Below are 19,286 nucleotides of genomic sequence, written 5' to 3' on the forward strand. Positions count from 1 at the left end.
GAGCCTGAAATAAAAAAATGTACAACAAAAATCAACTGTATAAGAACTAATAAGATTCAATATGATGATGTCAACCATGGGGGATTTTGGATTAAAAAGGTAAACAGATTAAAAAATAAAATAAAAATAAAAAAAACTACTTTTTCAACTCGTATTTTCAACTTATCTCCCTACGAGTTTACTCAAATTTTGAGTGGAACCACTCGTTTGATGCATAATTTAATTTTGCATCCAAGGATTACCCATGTTACACACTTTTGATGGACCCTACTACATGTAAAATGTGAAATACATAAAAAAAAATGTGATTGCAATCACGTTTTTTATTGGCATTTTTTATTGCTCAATAAAATTTAACTTAAACAAAAACCAAAAAAAAAATTGATTATAAAAAAGTTCTAATTACAATTAGTTTGATTAACTAAAATTTTTATAATTTAAAGATTCTTATAATTTATGAAAATGTTTTTTTTTTCTTTTTTCCTTTTTTTCTTTTTTTTTGGGGGGGGCGGGGGGTGTACCTTCTAAACAAGAGTGTACATGGAAATGCTACATGTGTTAGGCCAGTATTTCACTAGGAACACTAGAGCATAACCAAATTTTCGCTCTCCATAGAGAGACATAGGATAGCATAATATTCAAAAAACCAAAAACTATTATACATAAACTAAACAGTAAGCCATATTAGCCATGAGAATAGACAGTAATACCAAAAAACAATAGAATATTGAGCATAACATAAGACTAAGTAGAGGGATTATAATCCGTAGTTGTGACCTAGATTGGGTTATGATTGTTGTTGGGGGTGCTAACAGCCAAGGATGGAATACTAAGGTGTTGTTCTATGCATTATAGTCGTCGGTCTAGGTCCTTCATGTGACAATGCAAATGCTCCATAGAGTGAAGGAGGTCTACTCGACGCTCGAACTGGTCCATCAAGATCTGTCAAGGACTTTCAAGTGCTAATATAAGTCAATGATGTAGATGTATTAGTTGAAACCTTTGTGCATGTGCCCAACATCTAGCACCCAATCTTCCATCTCTATGAGAACCTATGTGTCTAAGAGTTGGTGTCGATGAGAGGCTCATTCTCTCTCCATGGAGGTGAGCTCATCCTGGATGGGACCCGAGGTGACCTTGTGGAACTAGGTAGTAATTTCCTTGAAGTGGTGGTGGATACACGTGTTCCATTGAGAGGCCTGTCCCTAGTAGTAGGTTGCTCCTTTGCGAACATGTGCACGCTAACGAGGCATGTTGGAGGGCCCAATAAAGAAAGAAGACAATACAATTGGAAGGGGAGAGGCACAAGCGGTAAGCACGAATCTAGGTGGTTGAATTGGCTAGGATCTAGGAAGGGAGAGGACAACAAGTAGCCCACAAAAAGGGTGAGCCAACTCATGAGGGAGCGAGGAGAGAGACACAGAACCAGTCAAGAAGAATTATTATAAGGGAAAGAGAACAGCTCAGGGAAACAAACCAACAAGAGGGCGATAAAGCTCAGAATCCATCCAAGTATCGTGAGGAGAGCGACAATCGAGAATGTTATGCAGGGAAATATCAGTATAGAAATCAAATATGGAAACAGAGACCAGATAGGGGGTATTACTCAAACCAAAACCCTTCAAGAGCACATTTGTTGAAGGAGTAAGATATCCAAATAAGCACTCATCCTACATGCAGAGGGAACTGAAATTAAAGGAAGCATCGCACACATCAAACCTGTAGGGGGTACGCAACAATTGGGCAAAACCTATTCTCCGAGCTATTAATTGGACCATAACTTCAGTTTGCATGGGAGGATCATTCTATTTTGGAGTAGCATATTTTTGCCAAGGATAACATTATAAGGCCTAGCTAAGGCTCAAAGGGGTGGGCCGACAGGAGACCCCAATTAAAATCAATGAGAGCCAAGGCCTGCACTTCAAGTAAGAGACTTTGGAAGGCAACAACACAAAATGTGAAATGAGCCATGAGGAGGGGTGTTGCAATCCACATTAGAATTGGGTTGAATGTCACAAGTGAAGGACATGCAAGCAGTCAAGATGGGCGATAGACATTCAAGGCTAGAGTATGAATCATGCATTAGATCAAGTGCGATGAGAGTACAACTTGCATGTGGTGAAAGCTCAAGAACCATAACATCACAAACATCCTTTATGGGGGCATGCTACCATGTCCACCAACTGCTTGGCCAAGTGGGGTGGTGGCAACACTGTTAACCCCTTACCCCCTCCCTTGCTTTGTAAGCACCCCATCCGAGAAATTGAAAATAATTTATTAACAAAATTATATTATAATCATTAAAACATGTTAAAATGGAAAATTTTATTTATAAGATATTTTTATGGTTTTTGTTTGAATAAATATAAAAATGTAAAATAGTATTTCAATTATATTATTTAATTATTTAAATTTTAACCCATGGGGCGTGGCTCAATTGGTAATTGCCATGTTATGAAATATTGTGTGAAATATGAGACTCAAAGTTCAAATAAGTTATAGAAAATTATTTAATTTAAAATTTAATATCATTTCATTTTAAATATTTAATTAGAAATTTTAATAAAGAATTTAAATTCCATAACTAAATTTTTTATTTGGTTTAGTTTTTAAATTAAGGTGAGTCTATTTTGGTATAGAACTTATAAAAATTTAATTATGGTGAGAGACTTGCTTATTTTGGAATAGGGCTTCCACGAATTTAATTTAATTATCAAAAATTATTAAGTGGATGGTAAGGATTTAACCTCCACGAAATATTCTAGAATATTCTTAGTAGTATACACAAATCAAAGGTTGAAATTTCTCTTCAAAGTAGTTATGCCCTTATCACACTTTTTTTTTCTAAGTAAAGGCTACTTCTATTAATAAAGAGAATATATTTACATGGAGGTCAAGACCTCAGAGGAAGCCGAAGCCATCCAACAACACTGACCCAGAGAACATAAGACCAAATAACTAGATGACCAGATAACCAGACAACCCAATTCCCGGATTGAGATGACCCAATACATAATTCCCAGAATCCGTACATACAAAAAACGCTGGCCAAGATGGTAAACAACATTACAGGGCATATGAGAACTGTAGCCATGATAATTTCTATGTTGCCCTGATAACCATATGCAAAACTGAACAAAAACAAAGCCCTGATAAACTTGTCGAGCCAAGACCTGATAAAAAGCATATGACCATGAGAGTTGATATCTATGCCGAGCGAAGACCTGATACAAAACATGTTGACAAGAGCCAGAATAGCATAGCACATAGGACAGAAGAACCAGAAGGGAAACTGCGACATCAGGCGAGGTTCCAGAGGCATCATGCATTTTGCAGAGGGTCACGAGCATCCTTCTCCACCCAGCAAGGAATGCCCATCCACGTATCATTGACATTGTCCCCAGCGCCCGTGTTGCTACCACCTGGAGGAGCTACCAAGCACAGATTGCAATCTGATGGGTGCGTCGGATCAACCGCGACCAAACTGTCCTGATCATTATCTTCTGGAGGCTTGGGGACATCAAGAACGTTCCCCTCAGCCTACAAGTCACCATGATCAAACACAATTCCTACATCTTCTCCCTGGAGCACGCTGTCATCCTGAGACTGCGAGCGTGAGGTATGGACAGAGACACTGGGCATGTCTTCTTCTTCAGCCAAAATGACAGTAATGCTAGCTGAGAGAATCGGTCTGTTGAGACGGTTGTGGAATTTAAAGCGGGTGGTTTGGAATGAATTATGCGGGAAGGGCTTACCATGATCAGAGGACGGGGAAGCCGAAGCCAAAGGTATGATGTTTCGGGGAACAGGCTGAGAACGTATGCAGTTTCCACCGCTGCCTCCACGGCGAGAGCAACCACGGCGACGCACCATCATCAGGGGAACAAAGAGACCTAAGGGAAGAGATGAACAGGGCCAGACAGAGCAGGATCGAAGGTGGGAAAGCCAGGTAAGGAGCTTACACCGGAAAAGCCACCAAGCAACCAGAGCAACACAAGGATGCAGGAATAAGGACAGGCTGATGAAGAGAGACCCGATAAGAATGACAGCAGAAACCACAGACGAAGCCATGAATATAACAACCTGCGAAGAGTCTCGAACAGGGAGCGCATTCAATTCCGAATGCTTGAAGAACTGCAGGTACTGAGAGTGATTCATTTCCTCCGCGGGAGCATATTGAAGGCCGTGCAAGATTGCCAAGTGCAAGTCCAGATGCCGGCTTGACATGAGCTCGCATTGATTAAGCTTTGAAAGCACCCGCATCTGGGTGCCCTTATCACTCTTTTAATTAAATTGATTAATTAAAAAAGATGTCATATGAACAAGCGTCATATGAAGTGAGTTATGGTTTTTTGGGCATGTGGTATTAATAACCATAGTATTGACACATGGTATTGTAACAAAGCCTATTTATAAATTAAGATCTCTATTGTAAATTCGAGACAAATTTCCATAATCGAGAATCTTAATCCATGTTTTTTTTAAATTATATATGTTGGGGTTATCTTAGGGTTTCTATCTCCCTCACCCAGGTTCAAGTCCCAAGCTACGTGATGACAAGAAATATTGTTTTAATGGCTACCTGTCATGGCATTGTAATAAAACACATTTATAAATTAACAATCTCCATGGTAAATGAATTTGCTAGTAATTCAGTTAAATGGCCACATACATACATTCTTAAAATCTATCCCCCAAAGAGTGTGCCTAGGAGCAGGCAGTCCTGCACCTACCCAACCCCAACCTTGATATGGTGCCAGATCACACGAAAGTGAGTCACAGTTCCCACTATACTTGGCACATCTTATGTTCTCCTGTCACTTCAGCAATCATGGCATGAAGTTGGCACAAGGTTAGAAGTCATTTGAATATTGCGAGCAACATAGGGAGGTGCAAGATGACTTAGTAGGAGAATCCTAATGGATTAGCAGAGTTGGAGGAAAAAACTGATAGTATAGGTCGCATGTTAGCCATTGTAGACAATGGATTAGCCAATATCTCCTCCTCCTCGGATGAGGATAGTTATCCTAGAGATTCTACCCAATAGTTGTGATGACTCACTAATTTTTTGCTTGCAACACTAGTAGCCTTTTATGTCTTCTCATGTTGATGTATGTCAAGGTATGACATAACAAACCTAATTTTATAAGTTTTTATTTACAACATGTCATAGTTAGACAATGTTTTAACCTCAAAACTCTAAACTTATGGTACTAGTGTGATTTCCCTTCAAGTAGACTAATAACTGATAAAAATAAAAATAATTTTTTTTTATCTATATAATCTTCATTTGATATAATGCAAAATGCTTAACTTCATATATATATAAAATCAAAATTTATAATTTTTATAATAAAATATTTAATATTTTTAAATTACTTTAATAAAATGTTTAACATTTTGAAATACTCATGTTACAATATTTTCATAATATATTTAAATAACATATATAATAAAGTTTAGTAATTAATTAGTGTAATCATACTTTAATCAATCAATATTCTTATTTAAAGTTACTTTGCTTTTATCATAAAAATACTTAATATTTCTAAATGAAATATTTAATATTGTTATGATAAAATGCTTAATTTTTTTAAATAAAATATTCAGTGTTGTTTTTAATTATATTATTTTAATAATTAAATATTTAATATCTTTAATAAAATATTTAATATTCCTTGAGCTATTTTTTTCCAAAGTTTTTTCTTATAACTATTTTTTTCCAAATATTTTTTATATAATTATAATTTTATAAATACCATTATAGTAATGATTTAATTTATTCTTATTTAAAATTGTAATTTTTATAACAATATGTTTAATATCTCTAAATAATTTAACATTGAAAGTAGTTTAATTAATTGAATGAAAATAGTTGAATTGATTTAATTAATTAATTATGTTATTCATAATAAAGATATAGCTTATAGATTCCAATGTGATTAAATTCCTAAAAATTACTAGCAAACACAATCATTATCACTAAAAAATAAGCAACCCACTATTTAGATATTTTAAAGAGATTGAATCATCATCTATTGCACAAATAAGAATAGATTTTTTTGAGCTTTCATCTCTAACATATTTAATTTGAACACAATCACTGAAGATTAAGTTGCTCATAATTTAGATATTTTAAAGAGATTGAGTCATCATCTATTACACAAACAAGGATAGAGTTTTTTGAGCTTTCATCTCTAACATATTATAATTTGAACACAATCACTAAAGATTAAGTTGCTCATCATTTAGATATTTTAAAGAGATTGAGTCACCATCTATTACACAAAGAAGGATATTTTTTTTTAGCTTTCATCTCTAACATGTCATAACTTGAACACAATCACTAAAGATTAAGCTGCCCATCATTTAGATATTTAGAGAGATCGGGTCACCATCTATTATATGAAAAATGATAAAAAAAATCATTTTCATCTCTAACATATTAGAAGTTGACATGGCCTAATAAAAAAATCAACAAATAATAATAATCACCATCTTAAAATGTAATCTCATTATATAGTTGACATGGCCTAATAAAAAAGTCAACAAATAATAATAATCACCATCTTAAAATATAATCTCATTATATATGGAATTTTTTATTTTCATCTGTAACATATTAGAACTTGACATGGCCTACTAAAAAAATCAATAAATAACAATAATCACTATCTTAAAATGTAATCTCATCATATATTTGTTACAAAATAGTGTATGTATGTAACCCAGAGTTTCAAATCCTATATAACAATAAATAACAAAGATTCAGATTGAATTTAGATAGCAAATGAGCATATATTTCTTAAGCGCAAATTTTCAATGAATTAATTTCTTAAGAGCCGATTTTCAATTAATTAATTTAAATGGAATAGTGTGTATGTAAGTCAATTTTTTCAATAAACTAATTTGAATGGAATAAAGTCATTTTCAATGAATTAATTTGAATGGAATAGTGTGTATTTAACTCAGTTCTTTGAATGAATTAATTTGAATGAAATAGTGTGTATGTAACTCATAATTTCAAATCTTATAAGATAATAAATAAGAAAGATTGAAATGAAATAATGTATATGTAACTCATAGTTTCAAATCTTATAAGATAATAAATAAGAAAGATTGAGATTAAATGTTTCAAATCTTATAGGATAATAATAAACGAGAAATATTGAGATCAAATTTAGATAGAACATGCCCAAATATTTTTTAGCAAATTTTCAATAAATTAAATTAATTTGAATAGTTAAAAGTTATGAATAAGAAGGGAAAGGTTTCCGGTAGTTTCTAGGCTGATTTCGTTGTATATGTAAAATTACTTAATAGCCTCTGTATTTTATAATATATTTTTATGAACTTATTATTATTTTAATTATTAAATTTTCCACAATATATTTTATATATAGATATAGATATATAGTTGAATAAAATAATATATATATTTATATATATAATTGAATAAAATAATCGTCTAATAATGGGTAATCGTCGTGTGACTGACTCATATTTTATGATAAAATGGCCATCCACTGAATCTTTCAAAAGTGAAAAGTTTAAATATGATAAAATGACTATCCAACTTACTTTACATTATTTAATTGAAAGCTAAAAAAAGCGAATTTTTATTTGCTTTTCGTGATAACTTTTAAGAAAAATGGAACTCTTTGACTGACAAATCCCTTCAAAGTAAAGTAAAGAACGACTGTTTCAGTGAGTAAACTTTAGTTGGCACGATTCCAATCAATTTTGGTCTGCAAGGGTCTGGAGGTCAGGTCAATGTGACAGCTTGGAATCCTTTCCAGTGCTAGTTAGGTTTGACAAATCCCTTGAAACTCAACTATAAACCGACTCTTTTGATTGACTAAACTTTAGTTGGTACAATTCCAATCAATTGTGGAAGGAAAGGTCTGGTTGTCAGGTCAATATGACAGCTTGGAATCCCTTCCACAAGAAAGTACAAACTCTTGGATGTTGTAAATTTAATATTGAGATGGGAAGTTTGTATCTCTTTTTTTCAATGTGGTCTTTCCATTTGCATTTGAGGAATATTATAATGGGTTGCTGTGTGTCTCCATCATTTTAGAAAAATCTTTTCAATTGAGAAATTATGGATGAGGTGTTAATTTGCCTAATTCATTCCAGATGTGTACTGAATTCACTTGACCTTGACCTTGACTTTGACTTTGACTTTTGAACTTGCTGGAACATTCAAGATGTGTACTGAATTCACTTGATCTTGATCTTGACCTTGACTCTTGACTTTTAAACTTTCTTGAACCATATGAAAGAGCTCAGCTTGCATACATAGACAATACAGAGCCTGTTTATGAAGAATTTAAACTTTGGTAGGGAGATATGAAATGTACTTGCTTTACGATGTAATTAAGAGGTATAACTGACGTCAAATATGATTCTTAATATTAAAAATGTGAGCAAGACTGAAACAGTATGGATTTTTATCTGTAACAATCTGAAGAAATTGTGGAAGAACAGAAAAGCTTGGAGTCACATTTACCTTTCTTAACAATGTCTTAAAATGGCATATTGTAGACAAGCTAGCGAAGGCTTCAAATTCATTAAATCTCGAAGTTGATTTACAGTCAACATCCTCAACCTGCATCTCTCTTATCCACATTATCTATTTACACACATATTAAATAATGAGGCAATGCATCAAACAGATCCAGGTCGCGTTGTGCTTTCGCCGGTGTTCGCTTTGTCTATTGGGAAGGCTCTGGTATCGAAGCTAGAAGATCCCAAAAAATATCCATCTTCGTGCAAAGGGCGGGAGATTCCCTCCGGAGGGCATGGCAAAGGGACTGGATGGGCAATGAATGTAGGAATGTCTTGCCCTGGCATCACAACAGATACCCCTATAGAATATGTAGAAACCTGCATCAGAAAACCCCAAATGGTTAATTAAAGTAAAGAAGGAAAAAATACACGAGGGAAAGGAAAGAAATATAAATATAACTGGGCAGTTTGGTAGAGAAGAGCCAAGTATCATAACAGAACTGCTATTGAAAGTTGAAACAGTATCATAACAGAACATTATCCAGGACTTTTCACAGACAACTTCATTCAGATTCTTCAGAGCAATTCTATAATAGAATATGGTGGGCCAGATGAAATCTGGCACAGTACTGCTACAAGTCAATTATATCCTAACAGAATTGAGAGGACCCCGAAATATTTATACTGACAGTCAATTATCATGTCATTTGCATGCCTAGATAATTCTGTTGACTCCTTTTTCATGCAGAAGTCGTCATCTATAGGTTAGAAGTATAGAAAAGATTTTATTGTATTCCGAAAGGTAATGCATCTGCCCTTAGTAGTTAAGGAAAAATTATCAAAGGCAACACAACATATGCAACACTTCCAATATGCCTTCTCTCTGCTAGTTTGTTGAGAAACAAACATGAATAAATATATAAATATAAATACTTCTTGCTGATTTATTATAAGAACCTAACCCAAGGGAAACAAACATGAATAAATATATAAATATAAATACTTCTTGCTGATTTATTATAAGAACCTAACCCAAGGGCATTTAGGAGAATTGACCCTGTGACCTCCCATTAGCGAGGTGCTTTAGCAACGGGAACTCAACCAATTGAGCTAACACTTGAGGCTAACAAATTTATCAACCATGAACATTTAATTCCAACACGTTATGTTAGGATTCTTTTCATTAATCCATCCTCACTGTTGTATACACATTCACTTCTTCATTGATGAGCTTCTTGAATGATGTTGTTCACTATTATGAACAAAATTCATTCTCAGAAGCTCTGAAATATATGAATATCTATGATAGGACAAATAATATATTTATTATTTATAGAAATATACAAAAGATATGAGATGATGAGATTGTTACAAATGAGGGCTCGCTTATATACCTAAGAAGGTGCCCCTTCATAAATGGTCATGTCTTTAGATACATGCCTCTTTTATATTAATTACTAATTAATTAATCATTATTTTATATATATATATATATTATTCATAAAATTGTCATCCTCTTCAAAAAGTTTTGTCTTCAAAGCTTCTTGTTGACAAGGTGTCATTTGTTTCTTGTGTTGTCTTATATATATATATATATATATATATGCTTTTAAAAATAAATGTTATGAATAATATATATATATATATATATTCTTTTTCTTTTCTTTTCTTTTTTCTATGGCCAAGAGCCTAATGACAGGATGGAAAAACTCCAAACTTGTATAGCGAAATGCTTAAATCATAACGGCAACAAGGTTGACGAAAGCTTGATGGCCAAAGGCCAAATCAGATTGGTTTTGTGCAGGTGATCGGCCAGAGGATTGAACAACTTTGATACCAAATGTTATGAACAAAGTTCATAAACATAGTGGAATACGCAGAAGATCTGAAATATATAAATATCCATGATAGGACAAATAGTATATTTATAGAAATGTACAAAAGATATGAGATGATGATATTGTTACAAATGAGAGTCCACTTATATACCTAGGCAGATGCCCCTTCATAAACGGTCATGTCCTTGGAAACATGCCTCTCCAATACTAATTACTAATTAATTAATCATTATTATATATATATAACATTCACATTTGTAGCTGAACTGCAAACCCTTTGCAAAGTATTGCAGTAGGTGAAACATTGAAATAGCTCACACTTTGATACCATGCTTGGCAGAGGCACTTGTTGCATTACCAGATTATATGTGAATCTATTCACCCTTGGTTTGGGTTGTCCAGCCTAACTTATTAAATTGTCTCATTAATCATGAAGCACGATCAAATACCTGTATTACCCACCTAGGCAACATACACATACACATTACTATGGTCCTTTAGACAAATACTTCGCACTATAAACTATCTGATACTTAAATCAGTTTTCCTTCAAAAGAAGAAGCTTGGTGATCAGATCCCGAGACCCTCCTCACTCGGCCATTGATCAATACAGGCTGACAGTTTTCAATGTTTCATGGGGCAGGCAAACGCAACCTGGGAGTCAGGACAAGTCAACAGGGGAGGAATAATGTGGAATTCTACGGATAACTTTTTACTAGGTTATGCAATTGGATTAGGCTCAGTCTCAGCCAATAAAGCTGAATTCATCGGCTCTAATCCAAGGCCTGAAGATAGCTCAGAGCTTGAAGGTAGAAAATCCTTTTGTCATGGCAATTCCTTGCCAGAAGTAAAGTGGATGGAGGATAGGTAGTTGGAAGTTAATCTTCTGAGGAAGCTAAAGGCTTAGCTAGTTCATTTCCCTCTAGATTCTATACATTTCAAACCACATTGAAAGGATCTTCAACACTTCAACTGACTTCAAATAAATGGGTCCAGTTAAGGTTAATAAGATGATGATTACACCTCCTGTCTCAATGGGACTATCATTTTTCCTTTAACCACCTCATCTTATAATGATGCTGCCAGTTCGAAAACATACTACCCTAATTAATCCATGGTGAAAGCAATTGTGCACTTTAATGATAACCATCACATCATGAGAATGGCCGAGAATGGTCTGGGTAAGAATTTTTATAGAAAAAGACAACAAAGCAAAGTTCGATGATTTCCTTGGGTGTAAGACAACGAGGGCAGAAGCAGCTAGAATAGAATCCAGATATAAGAAGACTGTATGAAGCCACAAATGCCCAGTTAAGGTGGGGCGGAACATAGATATGAACCCCTAGTAATTGAAATGGGAAATCCATTGTATACACAGTAAAGGATGAACATAAGGTTCTAGCCAAAGAGAAGAAAGAGTGATCCTTAAAGATCCTCCATGGGATAACAACTGTGTTTCACCAGATGTACGGTACAATTTTGGATGTCCTTTCATTCAGTGAAGATAGCCACTGAACTCCATGATATGGTCAGAATCAAAGAAGCCCAAACAAGAGGATATATTTAAAACCAAGAGACGTTTGAGAGTCAGTGTCCTCTGGAAGAGTAGTTTAACAAATTCAGATCCTTAAACTTGAGGACAATAGGACTGATGCCTATGGAAAATTAGAACATGCATAGACCACTTTGCAAAAAAAATACAGTGATGGTCAAGAGGATACCAAGTTCTGCAAGAGCAGCAACCTTGGGAAGAGATGGCACCCCAAGAAATGAAAGCAGCATCAAAATCTCTTGGATCCTAATGTCCTTTGTTGTTATCTAATTTATATGTCGATTTATAGTTTTCAATTTAGTAGCTTTGAGTTGCTTGTTAAGTGACCGTTTTGGATAGGTATTGTCAAACCCAGACCACTGTATTGTTCAGAATGGAACAGATAATAGTCATAGTAATATGAGTCAAATCATTAAGGCAGTTAAATTTTTGGAAAGGTAAACTGCTTTGTCGATTGGTACAATTAGTTTCAAGAGCAAGGTAGATCCAACTAATCAGAAGATTGATTTTCAATTTCCCCTGCTGACCTCATAGGTGAAGGAAGCTATGTTAAGGAATGAAAAAACACCTCTATTGGGACAGCTCCATACTGGGAGTTGACTTCTTTTGGAAGGTCAAACATAGCCTTTTATTGGGGAGTGGGTCAAGAGTTTCACTGCTTCTTGGAAGGTATGTCAACGTCTGCTGCTATATTGGGATATCATTTATTCCTTCTTCAACTTCTTGTTTATATGTTCTTTACAGTTTTTTGACAATAGAGTTCCTAGGAGAGTAAGAGGGCAGTTCAAGGTATATGTGAATCGCAGCTGAACAAACTAATAGAAAAATTGAAGTCTGTAGATCTGCATGAACATCAAGGAAACTACAAGGTCATTAGTGCTCTAATTCTTGGACATTGGTAAGTAGACAACGTATATTGGTGATTTTCAAATAAAGTCAATCACACAAAAAAAAAACCTATGATATGGGGTACGTTGCTATGCATGATAAGAGCAGGTAACCGTACAGAAATTATTAAGTTTGAAATTATTACAATGAAATTTTGAAAGCTCCTTAGAGAAAAGCTAGTTGGTAGAAAACTTCACAAAACATGGACATTGCCTTAAAACATAGACATGTGTAAAAAATTCCAGTCACAGCATTATTAATAACAATAAGCAGAAATAACAAGATAACATTATGATTACATCAAGCAACCAACAGGTAAAATTTCATTGGAAATAAAAGATATGCAAGACATGGAGCTCAGGCAGATAGGTGTTACAGTCACATGAGCATTTTCAAAGTAGACACACAAGATGCGTATGAGATGCAACGCTTCAGGTAGAGAGGCTTACACAATCAAGATCCTGAATCAGTGAAAAAAATATCAGTGACAAACATCTCTGCTTACATATGTTATTGTATGTGGGACACAGAACGATCAAACAAAAATGACTTTTAAACTTTGGTTTGATAAGCCTCCGTCAGAAAGAGCGCAGAATAGAGATGAATATACTTCAATTTAAAACTTCCCAGGACTCGAGGATGAATAGATGCTATCATTGAATCATGTTTTGCTTTGTTACTTTTAGATCATACCATGATTTTTTTACTAAATCCAAGAGATAAATGTCAACTAAAAGAGGAAGGGAGACAAGAATGTGATTTATACATGTAGATAAAGATTGCTGTGAAGAGGATATGTTCAAAACTAAAAAAAGGCTCTGTCAACTGAGACAGTTGAAAGAGAAAGAAGGCTACATATCTGCAGGTCAAAAAAAGTAAACATTTGGACACCCCTATCAATGTTGTGCTTTAGAAACCATTCCTTGTGATATTTGTAGGATAGAATTGTTTAACTTGGCAAAGAGGTGTATCCAGAAAAGCTCTCATACATATAAGGAAGACTCATCAAATTTAGTCCATCCATTGCATTTCTACTGCAACTGATATTAACTTGAACAAGCTTCACACCTATCTTCACCAAACAAAGAACAAAACACAGAGGAAAAAACACCTTCTTTCCTCCAGAATCCGAAGTGTACACCGTATAGAAGAAAAGATTTTCTGTTTCATTCCAAATGCCCCTCTATGTCTAGTTCTACAGTTATCAGTTGCAACTTACCACACCAAGCTGATTGCCAAGTATCCTGTGGAGGGAGGATTTGTGTTCCTAAAGAAATTATATAACAAATCCTGGATGGGTTTAGCTGCTAAGCTGAGCATCTACCAGGATTGCAATCTCATAAACGAAGCGTTCTGACTTGGAAATGATAATGATGCATTTCCCAGATTTGCTTTTCTGTAAACAGCGTCTTGACACTCTCCTTTTCTGTCCAGCTGGTCCTCCCGAGCAAACTGCTAGTATCCAATTTGCTCTAGTGAAATTTATAAACAAAGATTACAATGAGTGAGCAAAAACTTACGGTTCCTTAGTCTGTTTATTGGACTACAAACTAGATATCACTGCATGAACACGCTGATCCGTTTGTCTTCCTGTTTAAAGAAAAACACTCAAGAAAAGCGCACTCTAGTTCCAATCTGTCTAAAACCTATAAATCAAGACAAAAACAGTGGTGATATAGAAAAATAGAAGCAGCACGGTTACTCTCATAGTAAGCAGTTAGCAAATGCCCACAAGCAGTCGCTATTTGAATCCATGAAGTTGTCTCATTGCACAGACTACAGGGGCCTTAACGCCATAAGTGCTAATGATGCCTTACACCACAAAACCAGGACTGTACATCCTCAGTTTCATGGATCAGTTTTCTGTAGCATCGCCATCCTCTCTACATCCTCTAGTTCCAAAGCTTGAAACATTAATGGCTAGCTTGATTGCAAAGCTCTCCAACAACATATCGCTATTACTGAAGGGGCAAAACATACAATAGAAAATTCATATAAATGACTCCCTTCTCTTTTCAAGAGACATTTGCTTGTGGCATCTCATTTAAAAAGCTAAATATATGAACTCTTTCTGATAGCAAATTGCACTCATTGAGATGAAATTTGATATCTTCGTCGCTCGCTCATTTCTTTAAGAAAGTCTGAAGGATTTTGACATCTGCAGACACTGAGCAAACGACGACCTTTTCGCAGACCTGACAAAGTGGGTTTGGTGTACTGACAGTGTCCATGGCACTGGCTGGATCCCAGAGGGCAACAATCCCATTTTCAAAGAATTGCCCCACAACCCAACTGCAATGTAGGATAATATGGGGATTCATGTCTACCCACAAACAGAAAAAATTTCAAATAAAAACCCGATTTCTGTTTATCTACAATGGCCTTGGTATTAAGGCCCGACATAACTTGCCTGCCGCGACCACAGAGGCACTGCTACTAGTTCTATTCTACTCAAGTCGCAACAGATACCAGAAACTAACTCCACAGGAGGATGTGTCTGATTGAGAAACTAGAGCCTCTCTATAGAGCAAAACGGATTTTAATTCTTTTAATATGAAGCCGACATGATTTGCTCAAGCAATATAATCAGAAATGCATTCACAACTAAGGTTTCCAGAAAACACTCACAGTAGAAGAATCCTCCAGCTTGTCGAAGAAACGCATTCCATCTTCGACATCCATGGGCTCCAGAGGCCTATTCCCATTTCCAGTGTCTTCAGCCGATGAGGAGGAGGAGGAACTGGGCCTCAAAAACCTTTCAAAAATAGCCATAACCAAAAACATAGAAATCAGAATAGCAGTTGCCACAAAACCGAAGGATACTGCATTAACAGAGTTATCAAAATTTCTCCAATGATCTTCTCTGCTCATATCCCTGGCCGTTGCCTGACTGGGTGAAATGTTCCCTGAATTCTCATTCATTGCTGGCTTTGGCTTCTAAGGCCTATAATCACTCAGTCTGTCAAGGCCCTTTTTAACAAAAAAATCATTTGGGCTTTGTACAGAAGGGAAAAAGAAAAAGTGGGTGTGCACAGACAGAAGTCAGTGAATGACTTGGGTTCAGAAAGGATGAGGGAAGCCCTTATAAGGGGAACAAAGAACTCATTATACCCATTGTAGCCACAGGACACATGTGTAGCCTGTCTTTGCGCTCCAAACTTCTGATTCTTAGCTTGACCGTGCTAGAGCTTAAATCCAGAGTACAGGGGGGATTTCATGGGCTCTATGTTGGGGAACACTTCCATACTCTGATTGGACATAGGGATGGCACTGTAAACCATAAAAGCCATAGGAAAATACTAGAGGATGGTACAGAAATCTCTCGATGGATAAATTTGACTTGGGGCTGACGATGAAAACTAGCTTAGCCCAGGGTGGGGACTTGGGCATGGTTTATTCTAATCGAAAATCATTTCCTAAACCATTATTGAAGGTTATCTTCACTCCGGAAATTGTTTATAAACTGCATTGGAATGAGTGTGATCTGCAATCATTGTCTTAAACTTTGTCTTCAGAGCAATTTTTACGGATTGTGATCTCGAGCAGATAAAGGAGTTCAACAATTACTCGCCACCCAAAGATTTTCTGACAAGTATTGAGAATTTTTCTCAAGGAATGATACGACAGCCCTTTTATATCAAAATAACTTAGTCCCCTATCATCTCAAAAATCAAGTCATGTGGGCAACCAATACCACAGTGATAAAAACTGTTTTTATCTTTTATTCAGATTCTGTGAAGGACTGCCCTACTGTTGTGACATGCTTGGATTTCTTGGGCAAATCTGTATGAAGAGAGAAGGAACTCACAAGCACATGCCTGGAGAACCCATTTCACAGAACCCGAGTTCCACCTCATCTCCGCCCTTGATCTTATGACGTGCCACGTCAGAGCCCATTACTCTGTCGTGTACTGTTGACGTCTGTCTTCTGATAACCACATGCATGCTTACTGTAGTCTTTGTCTCCTGCCTGCCAGCCAGACCGACCTGGTTCACTAATCAATTCACCATCCGTTGCCCACCTCATTTCACATCTCTATGCATATTTCTATATTTCTATGAAAGTTTTTCCCTTTCACATTTAGATGTATTAGATTTTATCCTTCTCTTTTACATATATATATATATTCCAAAGTGAAATTGTAAAATATTATTTAGATTTTATCCTTCTCTTTTACACATATATATATATATTCCAAAGTGAAATTGTAAAATATTATTTGTAAAATTATGGGTGGTTAGATGTTTTTGTTAGTTTAGTTGATTGAGTTATTATTGTTAAAATGCCTTTATTATTGAGAGGTTATGATTTCAATTTTTTGGGCACTTTGAGGGTCAAATCTCATGATTGAGGTAGCAGGTAGTGATCTCTTGGAGTCAAGCCCCGTGATTGAGGTAGTAGGAAGTGAGCCCTTCCAGTGGATCTGCCTAGTATAGTGTTCTGTGAATGTAGCAATCATTGATCTCGAATCACATAGAAAAAAAAAAACAAAAGACAAGAAAACACAATAAGACATTACATTTCTTCCATACTCTATACTCTATTGAACTCTTGATGATTGTCTTATGATAAGCACATGCATGCTTACTGTGGTCTTTGTATCCTTTCTGCCACTCCGACTAACTTTTTCACTAACCAATTCACCACCCATTGCCCACCTTATTCCACACCTCTATGCACATTTCCATCCAAACTCTTTTTTTTCCTTCTTTTTCACATTTAAAGATTTTATCATTCTCATTGCCTGATAGATCAAGAGTTACGAAGGATTTAGGTTGGTTATAAATATAGTCACTCATGGTCCAAAGGCGTATTACAAAGGAGCCATCCTCCTTTAAATAGGTTATATTACATAAGAATATCATTGGCAAGCCCATGGGCTCTTAAAACCTAGAGCCCAAAAACCACTAATTGGATTTAGGTTGGTTATAAATATAGTCACTCATGGTCCAAAGGCGTATTACAAAGGAGCCATCCTCCTTTAAATAGGTTATATTACATAAGAATATCATTGGCAAGCCCATGGGCTCTTAAAACCTAGAGCCGAAAAACCACTAATTGTATTTTGTTAGCTCAGTTGATCTAGTTGTCATCGTGCTATTGAGAAGTTATGGTTTCAATTTTCTGAACACTCTGGATGTCAATCTTAATGATTGAGCCAGTCGAAATCAAGCTCAGTGATTAAACCGGTCAAAGTCAAGCTCAGTAATTAACCCCATAAAAAATAATCTCTTCAAATATATTTACTTAATATAATATTCAATTAGTCTTTCTCAACCTAATAATAATCAAATTATTTTTTTAATAATAATATTAAAAAATATATAATTTTTTAACTTCATCATACAAAACCAAGCATTAAAAAAACTACCCAAACCTTCACAATACCAATCTTATCATATAAATGTTGCACTGACCCACTTCAAAAAAGGTTAGAAATTAAAATTTGATGCCTATGTTATCAACAAAAGGTAAATAGAAAAAAATATTATTTTTGCTCCAAATAAACCATAAATTTTAAAAACAATTGTATATATATTAAAATATTAATTTTAATCCATATAAAGCACAATTTATAAAAGCATTATGATACTAAATCCAGATAACCTTGTATATTTCTGATTCTCTGAAATCTTTGCTTAAGCAGGTTGTTAAAATAAGGTAGACAAGTTTCGAACTTGAGTACCCCACTTTGTAAGTCGTCTTTTTTAAAAGAAAATTGATAATTTATGTTTTCTTTATGTCTTAGCGAAATACTTTACAGCAATATTTATATTTTCTAACTCATTAAAAAAATTTAAAATTGAGTAGTTAGATTTTTTTTAATTGAGTAGTTAAATTTGTTAATAAATAATATTATTGGTTTGCTGTCATTCTTTTGTCTTGGAGATTTCTCCTCTTTCCTTATTTTGTGCCTGGTATTGATGGGAATATATCTCTATATTATTAAGGTAGGTCTAGAATGGTTGTGATATTTTCACTCACATATTATTAAATACACTGTAAGTTGGATATGTTTTTTTGTTTGATCATATTTTTCTTTTACAAATTGTGAATTATGTGTATGTGTTATTATGTGTTTTGTAATTGGTTTTGCAATTACACATGTTTTTGGTTTTGACATTTTTACTCACATATTGTTAGACAAATTGCAAGTCGCATTTTTTGCTTTGCCTTTTTTTTTCCTCTACAAATTGTATGATGTGAATATGTGCATATGTGTGAGAATAAAAATCAAATATGTCATTAATTTTTTTATGTGAATAAGTGTATGTGTGTGAAAATAAAAATAAAATATGTCATTATGTTTCTTGGAATTGTTTTTGCAACTATAAAAGTGTGTGTTTTCTCCTTGTATCTATCACAATGGTTGGAGGTAACTAACTCTAGGGAGATGTAAATGTTCTTGCATGTCATAAATTTCATGTCCATGAAAGTGAATCCACAATGGTCGTGATCTCTCCTAGTGATACCATGTTGTTAGATTGGATGCATG

At 34.8% G+C, this 19,286-nt stretch overlaps 1 protein-coding gene across 1 annotated transcript; it reads right to left on the reverse strand.

The window, feature by feature from the left end:
• Nucleotides 1-8,379: 8,379 nt before the first annotated feature.
• On the reverse strand, nt 8,380-16,696 carry LOC149182836 (uncharacterized). The gene is made up of 2 exons (XM_089416963.1): nt 15,418-16,696; nt 8,380-8,889 (listed from the first exon to the last, which is right to left on the reverse strand). Exons 1-2 carry the CDS (start codon nt 15,709-15,711, stop codon nt 8,671-8,673), a joined length of 513 nt encoding a protein of 170 aa, XP_089273089.1. The 5' UTR covers nt 15,712-16,696; the 3' UTR covers nt 8,380-8,670.
• Nucleotides 16,697-19,286: the final 2,590 nt, after the last annotated feature.

Source organism: Pinus tabuliformis, chromosome 3_2 (genome assembly GCF_031772625.1).
Source record: "Pinus tabuliformis cultivar Carrire ecotype Pingquan chromosome 3_2, CPIR1, whole genome shotgun sequence".
In the NCBI taxonomy this organism is placed as follows: domain Eukaryota; kingdom Viridiplantae; phylum Streptophyta; class Pinopsida; order Pinales; family Pinaceae; genus Pinus; species Pinus tabuliformis.

Bases quoted from the DNA above. Each gene is read 5' to 3' on its own strand.
- LOC149182836 (XM_089416963.1), bottom strand. From the start codon at position 15,711: ATGAATGAGAATTCAGGGAACATTTCACCCAGTCAGGCAACGGCCAGG. The intron at 8,890-15,417 runs GTGAGTGTTTTC...TTTCTGATGCAG, and splicing joins AGCTGGAGGATTCTTCTACT to GTTTCTACATATTCTATAGG.